The sequence below is a fragment of the Eutrigla gurnardus genome (genome assembly GCF_963514095.1).
Source record: "Eutrigla gurnardus genome assembly, chromosome: 19".
NCBI lineage: Eukaryota > Metazoa > Chordata > Actinopteri > Perciformes > Triglidae > Eutrigla > Eutrigla gurnardus.
In genome coordinates this window covers 1636324-1658620 of record NC_139930.1, presented here as the reverse complement: position 1 = coordinate 1658620, position 22297 = coordinate 1636324, and the positions used below count along the sequence as shown (strand labels likewise).

Genomic DNA, 22297 nt, shown 5'->3' with positions numbered 1-22297 from the left:
CCGCTTCTGTTCTCACTATACACCAGATCACTAGGTTCTGTTATCACATCGCATGGATTCTCCTACCATTGCTACGCAGATGACACCCAGCTGTTCCTCTCTTTTCCTCCAACCTCTGACAATCACATTGCAACTCGCATCTCGGACTGTCTGGCTGACATCTCTGTCTGGACAACTGCACATCACCTCAAGCTTAACCTGAATAAAACCGAACTCCTCTTCATCCCAGGGAAAGACTGCCCTCGCATGGACCTGTCGGTCACTGTCGAGGGCATCACAGTATTGCCGTCGTCAACTGCGAGGAACCTGGGTGTAATCCTCGATGACCAACTATCCTGCACCCCCAACATCACTGCTGTGGCCCGATCCTGCAGATTTGCCCTCTACAATATCCGCAGGATTCGGACCTTCCTCACAAAGGATGCAACGCAAATCCTGGTCCAAGCACTGGTCATCTCTTGCCTTGACTACTGCAACTCTCTCCTGGCCGGACTCCCGGCCTCTGCAATTAAACCATTGCAGCGTATCCAGAACGCCATCTACCTTCAAACACTGGTCAAACCTCACGCCCCGAAGCGAGCACTTCGCTCCTCTACTTCAGTTGGCTGGCTGATACCACCATCGCTGAAATCAAACAAATGTCGCTCAGCAAAGTCCAGACTCTTCTCTGTTCTGGCGCCTCAGTGGTGGAACGAACTCCCGACTAATGTCAGGACAGCAGAGTCATTTGCCATCTTCTGAAAAAGGCTCAAGACTCACCTGTTCAGACTTCACCTCGACTCTACATGCATGACCCACTAACACCCCCCCCAAAAAAAAAAACCTTACCTATAGCACTCTGATCATAGCACTGTCGCTCTTAACGTACTACGTTACTCAGATGAGGACCTAACACTTGTTCTATTTTTAGCTCTAACTTTATCGGCAATGATACGTTGTGGTTTCTTTGTTTCCTTCTTTTGACAAATGTACTTATTGTAAGTCACTTTGGACAAAAGCGTCTGCTAAATGACCTAAATGTAAATGTAAATGTTAAAAGGAAGCTCGGTGGATCGTGAGGGGGTCTCGTAGGAGAACTATAGAGTGTTCAGAGACGGGCAAAACACTTTTTCTGTCCCTGATGATGTTTTATATGAGAGATACAGATTCTCATCGGAGGGAAAGACTTTTCTTTGTCAGCGTACAGCCTACTTACCACTTTGAATTATGTTTTTATATTTATTTGATTTGCTCCCAAGTCCGCTTTACACCGCCGGGATTGGAGCTGAAAGAATGATATTGTCATAAACCACGTTATAAGAATACATACAAGCAACAAATTCATTATTTTAAAGTTATATGTTTGGCCTTTTATTGCGGAACTCATAAGAGTTAAAGGAGAAATCCGGTCATTTTTGACCCCATTTCCGTTGTCCTCAGGGTCATCCCGACTTATTAGAAGCAAAAAACCTGACAAAAATTTACGTTGCCTAGCCCGAGATCTGTACCTGCCTGGCAGCCTTCCAGACTCCAATGCTAACCCATTGGGGCACGTTATATCTGCTTTCCTGGGCCTCAGAAAACAATTCCAAGACCTATGCAACACAGGTTGGGTCCGTACGAGACACCACGGCGCTCGTTTAGCTCAAATAGTGTTGCAAAACGACATAAATATGTGTGTTTTAGCATGAAGTTACTCACCTCAAATCACCCCGTAGACATTAGCAGTAGATAGCCGAGCGCCTGTCGTCCCTCCCAGTCACCGCAGAAACGAAAACGTTTTCCTCGTAGTTTTGATTTTGTATCCATAAAGAAACGACCGAGCAGTGCAGTCGTCCTGTCCGTAATAAATCCAGGAAGCTGTTACGTCCATATGTATGACTATGTTACAACATAGCAACGATAGCTTCAGCTAGTAACGTTCCGGGCGCTCGTCCGTCCCACTCACCGCAGAAACGAAAACGTTTTCCTCGTAGATTTTGTATCCATAAAGAAACGATCAAGCAGTGCAGTCGTCATTGTCCGTAATAAATCCATGAAGCTGTTATGTCCATATGTATGACTATGTTACAACATAGCAACGACTGCTTACAGCTAAACAGTAGCCTGGAGCCAAAACAATGCAAGTCTCGCGCAAGTTCCCGTCTGCCGTCCTCACTCTGGAGCTGTTTTCAAGCCAGTACAGTGAAAAATCTTGGACAGTCGCGCGAGGGTCACTTTGATCTCACTCTGTTGATGAGAGACTGCAGTCTGCACACGCGACACGCGACTCCCACTCGTGCTGTCAACACAACTAGCCTACTGAGACTGCGCAAGATTTGTTGTCTTTGTAGCAGGTTCAACTGTCACACAGGCTAAGCAATCTTACTATGTAGGCTAGCGCTAGTTACACTGTCATATGGACATGACGGTACTGCTCGATGGAAAGAAGTTTGTCACTGTATTGGCTTGAAAACAGCTCCAGAGTGAGGACGTCGGGAGACGGGAACTTGCGCGAGACTTTTGGCTCTCGGCTACTGTTTAGCTGTAAGCAGTCGTTGCTATGTTGTAACATAGTCATACATATGGACATAACGTAACATAGTCATACATATGGACATAACAGCTTCATGGATTTATTACGGACAGGACGACTGCGCAGCTCGGTCGTTTTTTTATAGATACAAAATCTACAAGGAAAACGTTTTCGTTTCTGCGGTGAGTGGGACGGACGAGTGCCCGGCACATTACTAGCTGTAAGCTATCTTTGCTATGTTGTAACATAGTCATACATATGGACGTAACAGCTTCCTGGATTTATTACGGACAGGACGACTGCACTGCTCAGTCGTTTCTTTATGGATACAAAATCAAAACTACGAGGAAAACGTTTTCGTTTCTGCGGTGACTGGGAGGGACGACAGGCGCTCGGCTATCTACTGCTAATGTCTACGGGGTGATTTGAGGTGAGTAACTTCATGCTAAAACACACATATTTATGTTGTTTTGCAACACTATTTGAGCTAAACGAGCGCCGTGGTGTCTCGTACGGACCCAACCTGTGTTGCATAGGTCTTGGAATTGTTTTCTGAGGCCCAGGAAAGCAGATATAACGTGCCCCAATGGGTTAGCATTGGAGCGAGTCTGGAAGGCTGCCAGGCAGGTACAGATCTCGGGCTAGGCAACGTCAATTTTTGTCGGGTTTTTTGCTTCTAATAAGTCGGGATGACCCTGAGGACAACGGAAATGGGGTAAAAAATGACCGGATTTCTCCTTTAAAGGGACGAGAGAGAGTGACGACATGATTTAAAAGACTGCCACAGGGTGGATTTGAAACAGGGCCGCTGCGAGGAGCCTCGGTTCTTGGGGCGGTAACTCTACCACTGAGCTATCAGCGAAGTTACTGCTGTCATTCAATCAGTCTACTAGTGGCCTCATGATGGGGAAGTCATATTATACTATTACTAATACTATTAATATGACTTCCGCCTTCACACAGTCGGTGAGTTTTTGCCAGCTGTCCTTCCTGCATTTGGCGGATGAAACTGTTGCTTTTTGCCTGCATTATATGTTTAACTTCTTCGTATTTCTGTATAATTATGGTTCGCTCCTCGTACGTGAAATACACCGCTCCGCTGCCGTAGACTGATCCATGTTTGTGATTGGTCAAATGCTGCAAACGCCGCCTCTTTCATGTGCACGCGCTCATAGCTGGACAGGTAAACCCTGGGTTGAGTTAACGAGTTGATAACCAGCTTCGTGTGACCGCTTATCTCCGATTGCCTTTGTTAGGGTTACTTAAGCTGGATCTCTGAAAGATAACCTGGGTATGTTGAACTCGCTTCGTAGTACAGGCCCCAGGGCAACAGGCATCTTGTCTGCTTGTAGTTTCAAACCGGAAGTGAGTCGGGACGCGAGCAGAGTGAGCAAGGATTGGATCGGAAAATCTGTACTATTGGATCAATTTTGGCTCAATTGACAAATCTTTCAAATCGTAGACCAGAGCTTTAAATAAAAATTATTTCCATCAACCACTGGATTAAATAAACTCCCCGTGTAAGCGTGGGTTCTCTCCGGGTTCTCTGGCTTCCTCCCACAGTCCAAAGACATGCAGGATGGGGATAGGTTGATTGATGACTCTAAATCGGCTGTAGGTGTGAATGTGAGTGTGAATGGTTGTCTGTCTCTACATGTCGGCCCTGTGATAGACTGGCGTCCTGTCAGCACCCCTGCGACCCTGAATACAGGATAAGCGGAAGACGATGGATGGATTGATGGATGGATGGATGGATGGATGGATCACATCACAGTCATGCAATGCTACAAAGGTTGAATAAAATGAGGAAGTAAGGGATGTTGAGTGCATGGATAGATGTGAGGAAGGGATGAATGTGGGGGAGGGAGTTGTCCATTTAGGCTAGTCTAGGATGGATGTATGAAGGCCAGGGAGGAGGAGACTCAGTGTGGGGGAGATCCGAGGCAGTTGGCCTGACAGCCTCTGCCATCAGTGTATAAAGTTGTGTGTGAATGCTATATGCAGACTAGAAAAGCGCTATACAAATGCAGGTCCAAGATACAGTGAGGATGCCAGAGAGGATAGACTTAGCCTTTAGAATTAAAAAACGCAATCTCAAACAACAATATGAGTCTACACTCTTCCCAAAGTGAGCCCTCTTGCACCACAGTGTTCTGTACCTCCTTCCTGATGGCAGTGGGAGGAGGTGGGTGTTTAGTGGATGTGTAATGTCCGGTTCTATTGAGATTGCAATGCATGCCCTGCTGTTCAGTTCTGTTAGGTTGGGTGTAGGGTGACGAGTTATTCACAGCTGTGGTTTTAATGTAAAGATAACCACCTTGGGTGTACAGTATTGCAAAGGTCAATGACAATGAGGCCTCCCTGAAGATAATGGAAGAAGGGCTCAAAAAGGATGATGCCAACACTTTGGTAGCCCCTCTATCCTTCAAGGCGCCGCCTTCCCAACAGTAGGCACTAAAACATATCTCTGCCCTGAGACACAACTTCAACCGAAAACCAGAGATGAGCAACCACCTTCATTCATGGGAAAATATTTGAAAATTTAAAACATTCTGGAAAATTGGTATCTTCCATGCGTTGGTGTTAACCACATGTAAAAAACAGATTAGATTTATGTTGTATTTGATTCATGCGCTGGCACAGAAGTGATCAGACAATGAAGGATCAGTCACAAAAACATCAGAAACATGGAGACCTTTTGTGATAATCAGGTCCAGGGTGTGTCCCTTGCAATGAGTAGCCTCTTTCACATGTTGAGAAAGGTCAAATGTGTCTAGAATATAAAAAAGTTATTTTGCACCCTTGTCATTCAAATCATCAATATGAAAATTAAAGTCACCGGTTATAACTAGGCAGTCAAAATCAGTGGAGATGCTAGACAATAATTCAGTAAAATCATCAAAAAAATGTGATGAATATTTAGGTGGCCTGTAAATAATTAACAGGAGAACTCTGGGAGAGCATTTCAACACAGCACAAAGGTATTCGAATGATGGAAAAACACCAATACAAGTGACATCTGTTTCCCCTGAAATGTATTTTAAATATAGCAGCAACCCCTCCACCTCTTTTCCCTGATCTACAAACATCAATAAAATTATAGTTGGGGGGGGGGGGGGGGCTGTCTCGATGAGAATGCTTGCACTGTTATTTTGTTCTAGCCATGTTTCAGTTAAAAACATAAAATCAAGTTTAGAAGTGGTAATAAAATAGGGATCCACATTCAGTCCTCCTTCGACGTTTCTGATAATCTGAGAAGGGCGGGGGGTAGGTGGGGGTAGCTCTTGGAACTCCAAGGGGGAGGAGGGGAGAGAAAGGTTTATTGGAGGGAGGGAGAATGACGAAGACCTGGATGGGGATTTGGGGGGGGGGGGGATCCACATTCAGTCCTCCTTCAATGTTTTTGATAATCTGTGTTTCGTCTTCCCTCTTTGTTGGTTCCTCTCGTCTCTTGTCCTTGGCGACAGATGGATGACGCAGGCAGTAAGACATGTTGGTAATGAATAGCTTTGCCCTTGGCTTATTTCGGTGTACCTGGTTATAATGTTTTTAGAAAAGATAGAAAGATTGGTAGAGGAGGTGGGCTGCTGATGTATGTCAAAAACCACATTAACTACAAGGAAATTGAACTGAACTGTATGGACATGGAACGTATGGCAGTACAAATGATCCTATCTACCAACATGTCTTTTACTGTCATTTGTATATACAGACCACCTTCATCTAATGGTAAGTTTTATGAATACTTGAGAAACATCTTGAAAGAATTTGACAGAAACAAAGAACTAATTTTACTTGGTGATTTTAACATAAACTGGATGATGAAAGAAAAAAGAAAAAAACTCAAAGATATTACAAACCAAACAACACAATTAGTCCAAGTCCCCACTAGAATCACTCCATCATCTCAAACAGAGATTGATCTAATATTTAGTAACAAGGCAGAGAGAATAATTAAACCATTTAATTTTCTGACCGGGCTATCATATCCTAATTTGACACTGATCTCTAGGAATCTAACTAAACAAAGGTTTAAGTATCAACAGGAAAGTAAAAAGGTCTTTAACATCATACCAAAGCGGCTTATCAATGAATTTCTTGGAGTGAGTTGCTTGACATAGATAATGTTGATTATGCTTCTGAGAGCTTAATGACCATGATTAACAAAGTTAAAAGTGAATTCAGTAAAAATATCACTTACTCCAAAAAAAAGCAAAACTTGCCCTGGCTTAGTGAACAAGTATGGGCTTTAATGAGGCAGAGGGGCTATGCATTAAAAACTGCAGTTAGGTCTGGGTTAGACCACAATAGGAGAACCTTTCAACAATTGCGTAACAAAGTTGTAAAATAATTGAGAAAGTCTAAAGCAAATGTCTTTATCAACATTATCAAGGACTCTAAAGGAAATAGTAGGCAAACTTGGAAGAACATTAATATGGTCCTTAAAAAGGAGCATAATAATAATAGAGATAAGGGGTTTGAACTACACGTACAGGGCACTTTAACTCAAGACAAAGTCAAAATCTGTTCTGAGTTTAATAATTATTTTATTGATTCTGTGCAAGACTTAGTGAAAGGATTTGGACCCAGAGAGAAGTGCATTACACCGCCTAAAGATAATCTCCCACATTTTAACATATCTGAGGTCACAGAACCCTCTATGGTTAAAACCATATGCCATCTTAAGAACTCTAAGGCTAAAGATGTTTTTGATTGTGACTGAGTATAAAAACATCCTCTCCACTCCAATTACACATCTGGTCAACTTGTCTATTATTGTTTTTTTTCCCCATGGCATGGAAGACAGCAGCGATAACTCCTGTTTTCAAGGCTGGTGATGTAACTGATGTCACCAACTACAGACCTATCAGTATGCTCCCTGTTATCTCTAAAGTAACTGAAAGGATAGTATGTGACCAGTTGATTGACCATTTAAATCAGGGCCATTTTCCACTGCACCCTATGCAATTTGGTTTTAGAAAAAAACACTCAACTGATTCAGCAAACTGATACTTTATTGAACAAATTAAATCCAGCCTTGATAATGGGGGTGTTGTTGGTGCTGTTTTCCTTGATTTGAAAAAAGCTTTTGACACCGTAAATCATAATGTTCTGTTGTCAACGTTATCCAAGTTTAATGTTTCCTCTAAAGCTCTGACATGGATGGAGTCTTATTTAGATTCAAGGAACCAGTGCACCAGAATTAATGATGCATGCTCCTCCTTTGCCAATAGTGCCATTGGAGTCCCACATGGATCAATTTTAGGACCAATTTTATTTAGTTTATATATTAATGACCTGCCTCTGATTTGCCCAGATGTTCATATCCAAATCTATGCGGATGATACAGTAATCTATACGCATGCCAAGAATAGAGAACAGGCTGCATCAAAACTTACTGCAGTGCTAAGACTGGCTAAGCTGTCTGACTCTCAATGTAGGCAAAACTGTTGGTATGTATTTCTCCAACAAGAGAAATGCACACCAACAGCCAGACATCTTGGTTGGACATCTTGTTAAAAAGCATATTAAGAAGATATCCAGAAATGTTACAGAAAGTTTGATTACTTTTAGACATATTAGACATCAATCACCCTTACATGCTGCTAAACTGTTTATGCATTCAATGATTCTTTGCCACTTATCCTATTATGCTACAAGCTGGTCCCAGGCAGGTGTGACCACTCTGAAACTCTTGTACTCTCTCTACAAACAGGCTGTGAAAGTATTTGATAAAAAAAAAAGAAATTACCACCACTGTACCATTAAAAAAAAAACATAACCTGTTAACATTTGACAGTTTTCTTTGGTTCTCTGACATGTGCCTGATGTACAAATTGACCCATGATCTTGCACCACCACCACTTAAGCAATGTGTGTCATTCTGCAGGGACAATGTAAGGGTATCCAGGGCTGCAATGAGAGGTGACTGTAAAGGCGGGCTCACACCGGACCGAAAATTGGCGTCTTTGAGAGAGTCGGCGTCCGTGACATGAGTCTCCTTGGTGTGGTCGCTCGAATCGGCCCACGTCGGCGTTCATTTCAGCCGATTCAAATGTGTAATCCGCCATTCGAGTTGGTCATTCTTTTACCATTCTGATTGGTGGAGGCTAGCAGCTTGACTAGCGTATCAGTGACGCCTGGAAGTGACGATGGTAAACATACCAGATAACCAGTGGAATCGAAGAAGGTGGTCTAGAGAGGACCGCCTACTTCCGGTTTTCGTGTTTTTTGGCCCACAATACAGATTAGCGCCGCCTGTTGTTTTGGAGACATTACATCTCGCGCAAGCGCGGAACGTATGGCGTCGGCTGTAATTCCGTAGGTGTGAACCACCCATGTCGTTGTTCGAGTCGGCCATATTAAGTAGCCGACGCCGAATTTACCGACGCGAGTCGGGCAGTTCTTCCGGTGTGTACACACCTTTACACTAAATTTAAGAAGACCACCTTTGGCCAATCAGCATTCTCATATCAAGCAACTGGAAATGGACACAATTCCACTCCATATCAGAGACTCTCCAAATCTTAACAGTTTTAAAAAGTCTCTGAAGACATGGCTGAAAGACAATCAATCTTGTGATCATTGATCTTAGTTTTTACTGTAATGTTAATCCTGCTGTCTTTTAATTTTGTCTGTAATGTCTAGTTTGTGTGTTTTACTGTGCTTGAACATCCTGCCCAGGGACTACAGGTGCAAATGAGCTATTTAGCTAACCCTGGTACAGAAGCTATTCTACGCATGGTCCCTGTCAAACAAAACCAATAAATCTAAAATATGCATGCCTTTTGCAACAGTCCCTCTCCAGCTGTTGCCATCTGCAGCCTTAAAACTTTGACTTCAGGTCCAACATCAAGCAGTTCATAGATTGGGATTGCTACGTGGCTCACAGCCTGAAGTCAGCTTCAGGCTGAATTGCTTGTCTGCTGAAACCTCAGGTCGCATAAGATTGTGTCAAACAGTAGGAAGGTAATGAAAGCCTTCCCCTCTCAAGATCAATATGCAAACAACCTGACTGATCTGGAGCTTGGTATAGACGCGTTGCCTGTGCACCATAACCTTGATCTCAATTGGAACCTGCAGGCGGACCCATTTACATTTCAGGTCACAGAAATATGACCTGAAAGAACATATGCTCCAGTCTCCCTCTCTGGGGTTCAACAGCGAGGCCATTGTATCTTCTGCGATGCTTCCACCAAAGCAAAAGTCATTGATTTTGAAGAGGAACACCACACATGATTTGTGTGTAATTTGTGTGTACCTAAGACACAATTCCAAGTTTGGATCTGTGCACTGCAGTCTTGCCAGTGGAGTTAGCCAAGTTTCTCACTTCAGAAATCGATGTCGACCTAGAATTCACAAGCTTCGACAGCAAGGTCATGTTAGGCTACATCTACAATGAGACTAGGCGGTCCTACATCTATGTCAGCAATAGAGTGCAATGCACTGTGTGCTTGAGTAAGAAACCCCTAAAGACCTCAGGGGTCAGTTCACTTCGAGTCTGTGTTTTGCGGTCACTGTGTTGGGTGTTATCACATGTAGAACCCCTTAAAGTGGACTAACAGAAAAGGGACTCAGTTCTATTTTGTTCACATTGTCAGATCATTTGAAAGAGGACTCAGTTCTGTTTCTGGTCCACCTCAGCTCTGATGGGGACTCAGTCCTGTTCCTGTTCACACTATAGTTCTTTAAAGTTAATTATTTCCCCTTCATGATGTGATGTTTAGTATCGCTTCCACACAGAAATAACTCTTTTTCTCATTCATTCCCTCTAAATATCTATTTTATTTTCATGTGAAAACAGCTCCTTCAAACAACTGGGTTTATCTTTGCCACAAACTTCATTTTACAAGATAACATTCGAACACAACATGATAACATTAAAAATATCGCCCAATGCTATTTGTTACTGAACAGATCCTGAACGCATCATAATGTCACTCAATGCGACCTCCGTGAACGTGGTTAGCTGTTAGCTCCATTATTTAGCCAATCAGGAAACAGCATCTCCTGTCGACTTCAACACGTATTTGCTGTTCACATTATGGTTTGGCAAGTAGAAAGAGTTCAGATTTCATATTAATACTAAATGCATCGGTGGGTGATTTGACACTGCGTCGCTAACGGAAAGCTCCGAGGGCTAAAATACGATGGCAAAGGGCGAAGTGAACATAGAACATTGTGTTCACAATGACCAGGTGACGTGGACCGCAACATGGACTTGAAGCGAACCACACTCAGACCACCTCCCTGAGGAGGCTTACTCTATATTTTATAACGTTTCATATATTTCAAATGTGGTACATCAATATTTCACATGAACATCTTTGGAGTAAATAAGCATTGTGATTGTAATTATACTTTTGTTGTAGGTGTATACCTGCCATGACAACCCCAACTGAGCTGTCTCCGGTGTCCCGGATCTGTCCTGCAACGCCAGGGTCTCCTCCATCAGAGATGTCTGCCCCTCTGTCCAGCATGGGCATGTCTGTCCCCTCTGTGGCTTTAAGTCCCTCTGGTGAGGAGGAGCGCCCCCTGCTGTTGTCAAACACACGTCAGCCACAGGAGAGGACCTCTGCCCACTTCAACCATGGCCATGAGGCACACAGCTTACCACCTAGCCCGCTGTTTACTATGGAGAATGGTTACTACCAAATCATAGGTGACCACAACGCCGCAGCGGTCAGCCGCATGTTCTCAGCATCACCTGATAAGTTATTGAATACAAACAACAACATTAACAACTGCAGCACCAAAAGAGTCACAAATGGCCATGTACAGCATGATGTGGAGTTCAGTGGTGACAACATGGTAGTGAATGACACAGAGGAGCCTCAGAGGGAACATACATCCTTCTTTACTACAGAGAGCACTACAACTATGTTGCTTAGGGCTATGGACTGCATCAGGACTAACCCAGTATCATTAAATGATGACCTGCAAGACAAGCCAACAAGTTCCATCACCAAACAAGATCCGGTTGCTGTCTAAAGTAAGAAGTAGTCATAAGAAAATATGAAATTGATGTGAATCATTTATGTTGAGCGAAAAAAAGGAATAGTTACTATTAATTCTTTATTTTCTATAAATGATTTGTTGTGCAAAGACTTTTAAAGATAAATGAAAAAAATGAAACTTTTATTTTAGTGAATTAGTAAATAAAGAGTTTTATAAAAAAAAAATGTACAAATGTGTTCATATCTTGTAGGTAAAGTGCCATACACTAGTATGTAGCAACGGTTCACAGTATATTTCAGTGCAGAAAAATATCAATGGTGCCTTTCTGTTTAATATGCTTAAAGGAACTGCAACATCGCATAGCGGGGCCATGTATTCACCATTTTAATCTTCTAGTTCACAATCAGAAATAACTTGTTGGCTGCTTTAAATGTCCTGCAGTTGGAAGTGCCCACTAACATGACATGTTTGATGTTAAATTTATACCAGGTGCATGCTACATCCTTGAATGCTGTAATGGAATAATGCACAGTTTATGTTTTTTTCCCTCTCCAGCCCTCATACTGAACTTCAACACCTGGACCGATGTTTATGAATCGATTATTAATCAGCTCATTACCTGCATTTGATGAGAGATGGAAAAGATGTTACACATCATAATGATCATCACCGTCTAATCCAGAATCCTGCTGGTGAACAAATATTATAAAGGTGCAATCACTTTAAGTCTTGCTCTGTAGTGTTACTGATACTGCCTCTTATATGCTTAACATAACCCCGTAGATTTTCTTGTTATTAATTATATATCAGGATTTGATCTACATATTTCTACTATTTCCATGTAAAAGGGGTACTGGCCTGGTGCATTATTATACTTACATAATATTTGACAAGTGTCAAAGTTTAAAAGAGAGAAAAAAAAGAGAAAAGGAATGGTCATCAGAGGCCTAAATCTCAGTCAAGTGTGAGTCAAGCTTCATGTTAGAAGTGCTTGAAGAGTGACTTATTGAAAGTAAATGTTCTCGTCTTTCTATGCTGGCAGGTATCTACATCTTGCAAACTGTGGTGCCATCAAAGAAAATAACTGCTAGCTATGATATTACTGTTCTTTTGCAGAAGATCTACAGTGTGTAGAATGAAGAGTGCATATATAGTTAATTCTGTCCTTCCAGAAGAGATCCATGTGTTCCTAATGCATTTTGAGGATTAAAACAAAATTGCTTCATATATCCACTGCGTTAATTTGTTCCGTCTTATCTCTCTTTGACATTTTTTTAAATTCAACTTGTTACAATCCTAAAAAATTATTGCATACGTATGCTCTTATTTTTCACACTACCCCAGCTTGTGTTCACATTGTTGTGTATGTGTGAAGACTGTAACCACTTCTACCACTTTTCCACCTATTTTAGAAAAAAAAACAGATTTACTAAAGGTAAATTAAAATAACCAATATTGGGCTTTGTAATCAATCATAGTTTAAAAAAATGTATGTATGATGACATAAACATTTTGCTCCATGATTATTGTTTTAATGGTGATAATACGTCTGTAATTTATATTATTTAAGGATAATTTATTATTCATGCTGTAATGCTTGCTCATTACAAGCATTGAGGACTGATTTGAGTATATACATTTATACTTTAACAAACATGATTTAAAGATGTAATATATCCAGCTGTCACGAAGTAGAACATAACTACTTACCTGTTTGGTCACTTGTATGCTTAACATAACACACAATGCATTGCTTTTAGGTTTAGGAGTGTCTTCAAATAATGTAAATACACCATGAAAACCTTCAGCGCTGTTGTTTTTTTTAATTAATATTAAACCTGTTCTGTATCTGGTTGAAAATGTTTTTCAGCTCTTCTTTTAAAGAATGCAATGGAAAAAATCTTGTAAGGTGTCACGATAAAGAAAATGCATTTAGTTTCATATTTCATTTATATACAAATGTTTTCATGAATGGCCGAGGTGTGCGGCACTTTAAATGTTGCTGTTGCAAGGAATTGCGGGTCGGCGTGATCTCCTTTCCTTTCATATAGGAAGGTCTGTTGCATCCTATGCTAAAGGAGCTCTGAAAGGAAGCATTGGAGCTCCTTTCCTTTGCATTTAGAGAATTTGAATGGCTCTTATCATGGCGGCCACTTGTTTACTTCTGGGTCACTTCTTCAGTTAGGAACCTTCCTAAGAGAAATAGACTATTCCACTGCAGCCAAGGAAAAGGTGTTAAGAATAGGAGTTAGGACCAAATTTTTTGACTACTCGACCGCAGCCCGTGAGTAGTTCCACCTGCAAACCAAACACTGCTGACTGATGGAAAAAGCTAAAACTCATTTAGAGTTTAGTGGGAATGTGGCCACAGACACGGAGATCCTATTTCTGGGCAAAGCAGCAAGTACAAGCACATTCATTAGTGGGTCACATGATCAACCACCATTATTTTAACTCACTTTTTGATAGATAGGAACTTAAAGACAGATAGATGAAAATGTTACAGACTGCCACTTTAAGATTCCAGACTGATCATTTTCTGTGACGTAGTAAGAATAGCTGAACTACCTGCAGTCTCAAAGAAAACAGGAATGATCAGAAAGAGCAACGTCAATCACAATAACTTTAGAAATGCTAACATCTTTGGACTTGATCATGTCCAGGGTGTGACCATTGTTATGAGTGGGCTCTGTCACATGCTAATCAGTCCATAGTTATCAATGACACAACACAGTTCTTTAGTCCCTCTGTCATGGAGTTTATCAACATGAATGTTTAAATCACCGACAATAACCACACAGTCAAAGTAAATACAGACAGTACAGACAGTAGTTCATCAAAATCATCAAAAAAGGTTCACAGTATTTAGGTGGCCTCTAGACATTTAGGAACATACTGTAACTCGGGAAGAAGAATTCAACTGAAGAGCCACGTATTCAAAGGATGCAAAGTTTCCATAAGATATCTGCTTGCATTGGAGGGAATAATTAAATGTCCCATGTTCTGAAAAGCAGGTTTTCTCTGGTCTCTACACTCATAAACTGGTCCTGCCTGAGCCTGGCAACTCCCAGGATGAGGAAAACAAGCGACTCCTGCATGGTCTCTGCAGCCCCCCCACTGGTACAACGGCGCTCCTACAGGCTGTTTAGATTCAGCTCCCGTTGTTACGTAACGAAAGGAGTCATTTACATAGACCGAACTCCTCTGATGATAGGAGATATCCGAAAGGGGGCGTTCATCACCGAGGTGAAGTTAGGTGTCTCCTGATAGGCCGAACTCCTCTGATGATAGTAGATATGATAGATGGTGTCGGGGGGGTTGGGGCGGATGGTGTCGGGGCTGTTGGGGTGGGTGGTGTGGGCGGTTGGGGCGGATGGGTAGGGAGGTTTGAATGGTACTCACTGGGTCTCGGGCTCTCTAAGGTACTGAGAGTGGTGCTGGGTCTTCATCACATGATGTGTTGGTTGATCTCCACTCTCAGCTGCCCAGGAGAGCCAAAACCACAGAGGAGTCCTGCCCTAGGAACCAGAACCACCAGAGATGAAAACCACTGAACTCAACTACACATGGTTGCTAATGTTGAATGCGGCCACCAATGATGACTATATTATAAACAATGGGATAATATTCTAGAAGGCTCCTGTAATCAATATAATCCACAAAAACAAAGTTTATGTGTTTCACTACTGATAATGTAGTTTTAGGAGATTACAGAGAGGAGACCACGCCTTTTGTCTGGGTCAACCCTACAGTTTTACCAAGTCGTGTTCAAGTCCAAGTGCGAAAAGAGAAAACAAAATCATCGGCGTTCTGTTCTGTCCATGGAGATTACTGACACACGTGCATGCATGCGTGTGCTTGGTTCCGCAAGAGACGCTTTTTTTTGTCCTATTCTTCAAATGTATTTTAATTTTCTTGTATTGTTGTCAATACAATGTAAGTGGGGGGGGGGGGACTATTAACTATATTAATGTTGTTAAAGGGATAGTTCAGAATTTTGGACATAAGACCTATTTTCCAAGTGAGCCGGTGTGTTCGAGACGTCTGGAGACGTTTTCAAGAAATTTCATTCAGTACTTCTAGTTGCCGAGTTCGCTTGTGCTATGGCTAGCGCAAGTCAACAGTTCTTAGCTAGGCATTAAAAACGGTCTTGCCCACTCCACAGTGCACCCGAGGCAAATCCATCGTAACGGCAGACTATCGATGTACATATGTGTTGATAGAATGTTTGAAATAAAACCAACCTTGAATTTTTAAGGATTTATGTCTCAGCAGCAGCGTGTCATACTTCCTAGTAGGCTATGGCTACAGACGCAGAGTAGCCTGCAGTGCTAGTTTCTTCAATCTCACAGAAATGGACACTTTTGGAGAATATACTGAAACTTTTGAAGACTCTGATGAGGAGTTTTTTTCCACCCAAACCCAACCGTACCTGTACGAGCCTGAATATACAGAGGAAGAATTGCGCGAGAGGGATGCTCAAAGGGCAGAACATGAACGAGCGTCTGTGGAGACCGAGATAGCCCCCGCTGGAGCTGAGAACCGGGACCGAACAAACGGAGACTGGTGGTGCCAGGAGGGAATCCCCCGCAATGCGTTCGAGGGTTTACAGGTTTACGGACGGAGCAGAGGTCCGGCTTCGCGGTGCGTAATTGTGGCTTCGCGCGGCCGTGGGCTGCCCGGTGTTTGCGTGAGGTCCAAGCGCTTTTCACCCAGGTCTGAGGGCATGAGTCCCGACAATTCGTCCCGGTTCGATTGCCTATTTACGTGCAGTATTTCGGCCGGCGCGTCTTAGAGTTTTGAGTCCGACGGCGCAAAGTAAAGTTCTGCTGCTGCTGAGAAACTAGTTCCTCAAAAAATGGATGATTCATGCGATGCGAGGTTAGTTTTGTTTCAAATATTATTCTATCAACACAGATATGTACATCGACAGTATAGTGTTTTAATTGATTTGCCTCGGGTGCACTGTGGAGTGGGCAAGACTGTTTTTAATGCCTGTCTAGCTAAGAACTGTTGACTTGCGCTAGCCATAGCATAAGCGAACCCGACAACTAGAAGAACTGAATGAAATTTCTTGAAAACGTCTCAAGACGTCTCGAACACACCGGCTCACTTGGAAAATAGGTCTTATGTCTTAAATTCCGAACTATCCCTTTAAGGCTACTGAGGAGCTGAGGGCTTTTAATTAGCCAGGTACAGTAAGGCCTGTGCAGATGGTACCTACCTGGTACCGAGGGACGAGGGAAGGCGTGTCTGGTTCATGGGGGAGTTGGGCCATTGAAATAGCTTCCCGCTAGCTGGCTACTTCCGGCTACTTGCGGCTTCCTTATTAGTGCAAAATGGATCCCGTTATAGCCAGAAAAGCACTGCTACATGTTTTAGTAATTCGGTCCCTGTATATAAACACAGGACCTGATCATAAAGAACCGGCCTGTTCCCAACCGCAATTATTGACCTTTCAACCTTACATCAGCTTTTTACGTGTGCTTTCCCCGGTCGTACCAATATGCCAATTTTATTGGTCAGCATCAGAGTATTTTATTTGCATATATTGTCATGATGCAATCTGATTAGCTTACTGATCTGTCGGCGCCTAAAAAGTTGAACTTATCTCGATTTTCTTTTTTTCACGTGAGCGATGCAAGCGATGCAGCGAGGGGACCCACAATTCATTTCGGCATAACGTGACGCAAGCCCATGCAAATTCAATGGGGTCCGTCAAGGGAAAGGTGTAGTTTGAACACAGCCTGACTGCAGCCTGCAGATCGGGGCACTGCTCAATGGATACAGTCGGCAAGCAAGGGAACGCCCACAAAACGTCACATCCGGTTCGCGCAGAGGGGGAAAACAAACCAGTTTCCACAATGCCCAGGAGCTGCTGTGTGCCCTTTTGCACAACAAATAAGATAAAAAACCAAGATCTTAAGTTTTATATTTTGCCAAACCGAAGCACAGAGCCTAGGAGAAGAACCCGGTGGCTTCAAGCGATCCGTCGGGAGGATGAGTTTGGCCACCTGTGGGATCCACAATCCAAACATGTGTACGTCTGTAGTCAGCACTTCATTACAGGTATGACAACGTTATTCACACAATTACAGTGTTAGATTGTTTCGTAGTTAACATGAATGTTCAATTACTAGTTTTAATAGAAGTTAACTATGGAGCTAGAACAGTCTCATAATTCATAAATGCACACAGAAATTCATAAATGCACAAAAAAGATTTACAAATGTATTTGGGGACATGTGACTCAAAACACAAATACATTATCAATGCACACACAAATATGTTTCATTTCATATGTAAGTAAAAAATATTCACATGAGACTGTTCTAGCTCCATAGTTAACTAACTACTACGTTATGCAGGCTACCTTGCCTCGTTACAAAAGCTAACGAGTATACAAAAACAAAGCTATGCTAACAACACTGGTGATAGCTTCTGAGCTTTCTGCAGTTAAAATTTATTTCATTATCTCCCCTTCTATCCCCTTCTCATTTCGTTTGTGAACTGTCTTGCCCTAGGCTTAAAAAACGAAGACATAGCCCATCCAGACTACATACCCTTGCTGTTCCCACATAGAAAGACAAAGTCTAATTATGTGAGGTTTAATTCATCAGTTAACGTGATTTTGCCTCTTACCGGGTGATTCAACCAGATAGCAGAAGATATCTGGGAATGAAACTTCAGGCCATTCAGTCGGATCATTCGTCCACTCTTTAATAAGATACGGACAAGAATCCGATCCTATCAAAGTTATCTTTTTAAGATATCTATCCCTGTCAATGGGCTCCAATGAGTCAATGTATGACATGTTTGTTTAGCTAAATATCGAAATTTGAAATCCGCGGGCTTACAGCGAGGGGGAAAGGATTGTTTTCCCCTTCGAAATGCCCCGCCCCCAACTGTGACACGTCGCGACCCAACTGTGACGCTACGCCGACTGTATCTATACGGGCAGAGTCAAACGACGCGTTTAAAGATCTTTGAGAGGGAGATTAAGATAACTCAGCTAGCGGACGATACAGTCTTATTTTTGGAAAATAAGCAACAAATAGAGACAGCACTTATGATAATAGACACCTTTTCTGTTGCATCAGGTTTAAAACTTAATTTAACAAAATGTGAAATATTATGTCTCTACAACACCAATGAAACACTCATAGGTAAAATACCAGTTAAAGAAAGTGTTAAGTATCTCGGAATTCATATTTCTAAAAATCTAACTGAACGTCAAACAAAGAACTTTAAGCCTAAAATACAAAAAACTAAAAGTATATTCAATATGTGGCTTCAAAGAGATTTGTCCTTAATAGGTAGAGTTCTGCTGAGTAAAGCAGATGGAATCTCTAGATTTGTTTACCCTACTCTCTCTCTTTTTGTTCAACAATCCCTTTGTAAAGAAATAAATAATACCCTACTTAATTTTGTCTGGAAAAACAAATGCCATCGTTTAAAAAAAGAGATCTTAGCAGCCCCGAGAGGTGATGGTGGCATGGAGCTGTTAGACTATATGGACAACTATACCTTTAAAACAAAATGGATAAAAGAATATCTGAAAAAGACAGAATCTCTTCTCCTAAACTGGGATTATGATGTCTCAAAATTACCACTAAAATTATCTAAATTTCACCAACAAGCCCTTACAGCAGCTAAACTGTGTTTTGTCCATAACTTCTCTCCACATAAAACTATTATATGGAACAACGAGTTCATAACTAGGAAAAATAAATCACTATTTCTGAAACACTGGATTGATAAAGGAATAATCCACTTTAAGGATTTACAAAATGATGAAGGTGAAGTTTTCAGTTATGAAGAATTCCTTGCATCTAAAATCTTCCCGGTTACCTATAAAGAATTTCAGACAGTAATTAATGCTATTCCCAGCGGCATTCTCCAATTAATAAGAGGTCACTTTGAAAGGCAAGAGGCAGGTAAAGTTGACTTTACCCTCTTTATTAATGGTATTAACATTATGAGTCATCATTGTAATAATAAACATATAAGGAATCATTTTTTCAGGAAAAGGAAAATCACACCTAGAGGAAAATTTGTATGGTCTTCTTCTATCTCGGGTATTAACTGGAAAACAACATGGCTCCTTCCACACAAATTTGCCATTTCGAATAAAATAAAAGAAGTTCAATATAAAATTATTCATAACATCTACCCCACTAACAAATTTGTGTCGAAATTTGTTAATATTGATACCAACTGTGTATTTTGTAATACAGAAGTGGAAACAATTAGCCACCTTTTTTTTTAATGTAATTTTTCCCAGATTTTTTGGAAGAAAATTGAAGCTTACATCACAGCACATTCCAACAAACCAGTTACCCTGAATGCCAAAGATATACTGTTATACTATAATAATAATGACAGGAATCTGCAACATTTAATTAATCTGATTATTTTAATCGCTAAATTCCACATACATAAATCTAAATTTTCCAAAGGTCGACCTTTCTTTCCTGCTTTTGAAATCGACTTCAAGAACTACTTTGAATGTATCAAAAGAATTGATAATAAAAAATGTATACACACTGTTAATATAATTGAAGGAATATTCGGAGAAATGTAATATTTCCTGCCTTTTCTTTCCTATTTTTCTTTGAATCTCATTTAATTTATATTTTGTTTTGTTTATGTTAACTATGTCTTGATGCCATACTATTTGTCATGGGCGAGCGGTCATAATAAGCTATAAATGCAGTGCATGCCCAAGCCCTTCAATAAAAATAATTGAAAATATTAATCTGGCAGTGTGTTCAATTATACAATACCTTAGTTTTACTGTTTTGGTCTTCCGTGCCTAATCTGTCCCGTTTTGCTTGCGAAAAGCTGGAAAGCTGACAGCTTGTTTCGCGCATGCGCACTGTGACACCGACTAGTACAGTTACTGCTAAAGGCTTACTGTAGATGAGCATTTTGAATGGCAAAAAAGCTGTCAGTGAAGCAGCTTATCTGCCAACGCGCATGCGCAAAAATGACTTGTTTTAATTGTTCAGCGGGAAACTGTCAGTGGTTCATTCATTGTGTAGCCTGGTCAAAATGACTGAAAATATTAATTATATTCAGGCTTTGCGTTCAGTGCCGTTTTCGCGGAGACCTTTTGAGGAAAAGAAAGCTATAATTTCAAGTGGTCGGCCTACTCCTGAAGTAAATATCACAAAGACTGCAAAGAATTCCGTCCGTCACTTTCAAGCTAGCACGTATGAGAAACATAAATGGCTAGCTAGCCGACCCCCCTCCCGTCAAACGATCCGGTCTGACAGCGACATATTGCCTGTTCATTCATGAAAACCATCTCGAAACACTCTCAGTCAAACAAGGTGGGGAATGAGAAATCTGCGGCGCTACTAGCCTAGTTCGTTTTAAAAACACACCGGCAGCAGCGCCTACTGATCTGAGACGTGTCACGTGAGTTACTGTAAATGCTGTGCGGAAAACCAGCTGTGGTCTGTGATTGAGGTGCAGACGGGTGAGTTTGGAGCTGACGAGAGGATCGCGCTGACGACCGCTTCGTTACATTTTTCTCATTGAAAAACTATACAACTGGCATTTATGATGTTCTCCATAAAAAAATAAGTGAAATACTGTAATAACAATTCGGTTTTAGTAATCAACCGCTTATAGTGATCAAATGTACTCTGGACCAACGTGATCACTACAAGCTGTTTCCACTAACCATATTATATTTTTTATTAAAAAATATAATGCCCCCCCACGGGCGCGCATGGTATTGACACTTCAGCATGACCACAGTAAAAGGTCACCGCTCGCCACTGCTATTTGTATTTGTATTTGTATTATATACGGTCATTGTTCTGACTGTGGTTGGAATCTATAAATAAAGTTTTCTAAAAAATGTTTTTAAAAAAGTAAAAAAAAAAGTAAAACGACGCTTGACTCCGCCCATATTCATTTCCTCAGATCAAGGCCTACTCAAAGGCACCACCTGGTGGTGGAAAGAGTGCAACACATTCACAAACAAGGCAGACCACATATTTATTACAGAGGCAGATTTTTTCAATATCATATACAATTTTAATATGATTGCATTCATGTAAAACATGTGAGAAGTTAGCTAAATTCAAACATAACATATTTTTAAAAATGTGTTCTCTTATAGAAATGGGAGAATGTTAAAATTGTATTTAATACATTCTTAGGAAGAGTTGTCTAATGTAATGAATAGCGAATAAGTCGCTTTATTTTTTTTTTACAAATGTTCAAACTATTGTATTGTCTTTGTTACTATATAACAAAATATTAGTCTATAATCCTGATTGATAATGCTATCTTGTTACATTTTACCAGAACATTTTCCTTTTTTAGACATAATGACAAGCTAAATGTGTTTTGCACATTAAATTCTATAACTCAGGAGGCCCCTCAATCCCATTTTTATTACAACAGAAAATATAGATGAACTATTAACGGAGCAGAAATACAAATCAATAAAAGATCATATTTACAGAAAATAAACAGAGTAAATGCACTGTATTATATCCACATTGAAAGTGCAAGCTGTCTTCATGTCCAGTATGAACAGAGGGCAGAGATTACAGCATGACAAACCTGTTTATATGGGCACCTGAGTATTGTTTCAAGAAACTATTCGTTTGAAGAAAACTTAAAACAAATGGCACTTCACAAAGGACACAAATCATTTGTTTGAGATGTAAAAGTAGACAGACTAAAGGAGAAGACATTCATTGGCTACACAGGTCAAAAAGGTGGGGAGGAACTGTGGTTTAAACTTTAGCCCTCCCTTGCTTAGGTGCACGAGCTGGTCCCAGCTCCATGGCAACAAGACGCCTTTGTTCCCTGGAGACAACA

General features: G+C 41.2%; 1 protein-coding gene and 1 long non-coding RNA gene across 2 annotated transcripts in view; one reads left to right on the top strand and one right to left on the bottom strand.

Annotated features, from left to right (window-relative positions):
• The window catches only part of nrg1 (neuregulin 1), a 67659-nt gene extending 54980 nt beyond the window's left edge, over positions 1-12679 (top strand). The window contains exons 8-9 of the mRNA XM_084034435.1: positions 10867-11486; positions 12008-12679. Coding sequence (XP_083890561.1) covers positions 10867-11485 — 619 coding nt within the window. The 3' untranslated portion in view covers position 11486; positions 12008-12679. The remainder of the gene's footprint in view (positions 1-10866; positions 11487-12007) is intronic.
• The window catches only part of LOC311029360, a 200993-nt gene that overhangs the window by 17496 nt on the left and 161200 nt on the right, over positions 1-22297 (bottom strand). The window lies entirely within an intron of this gene.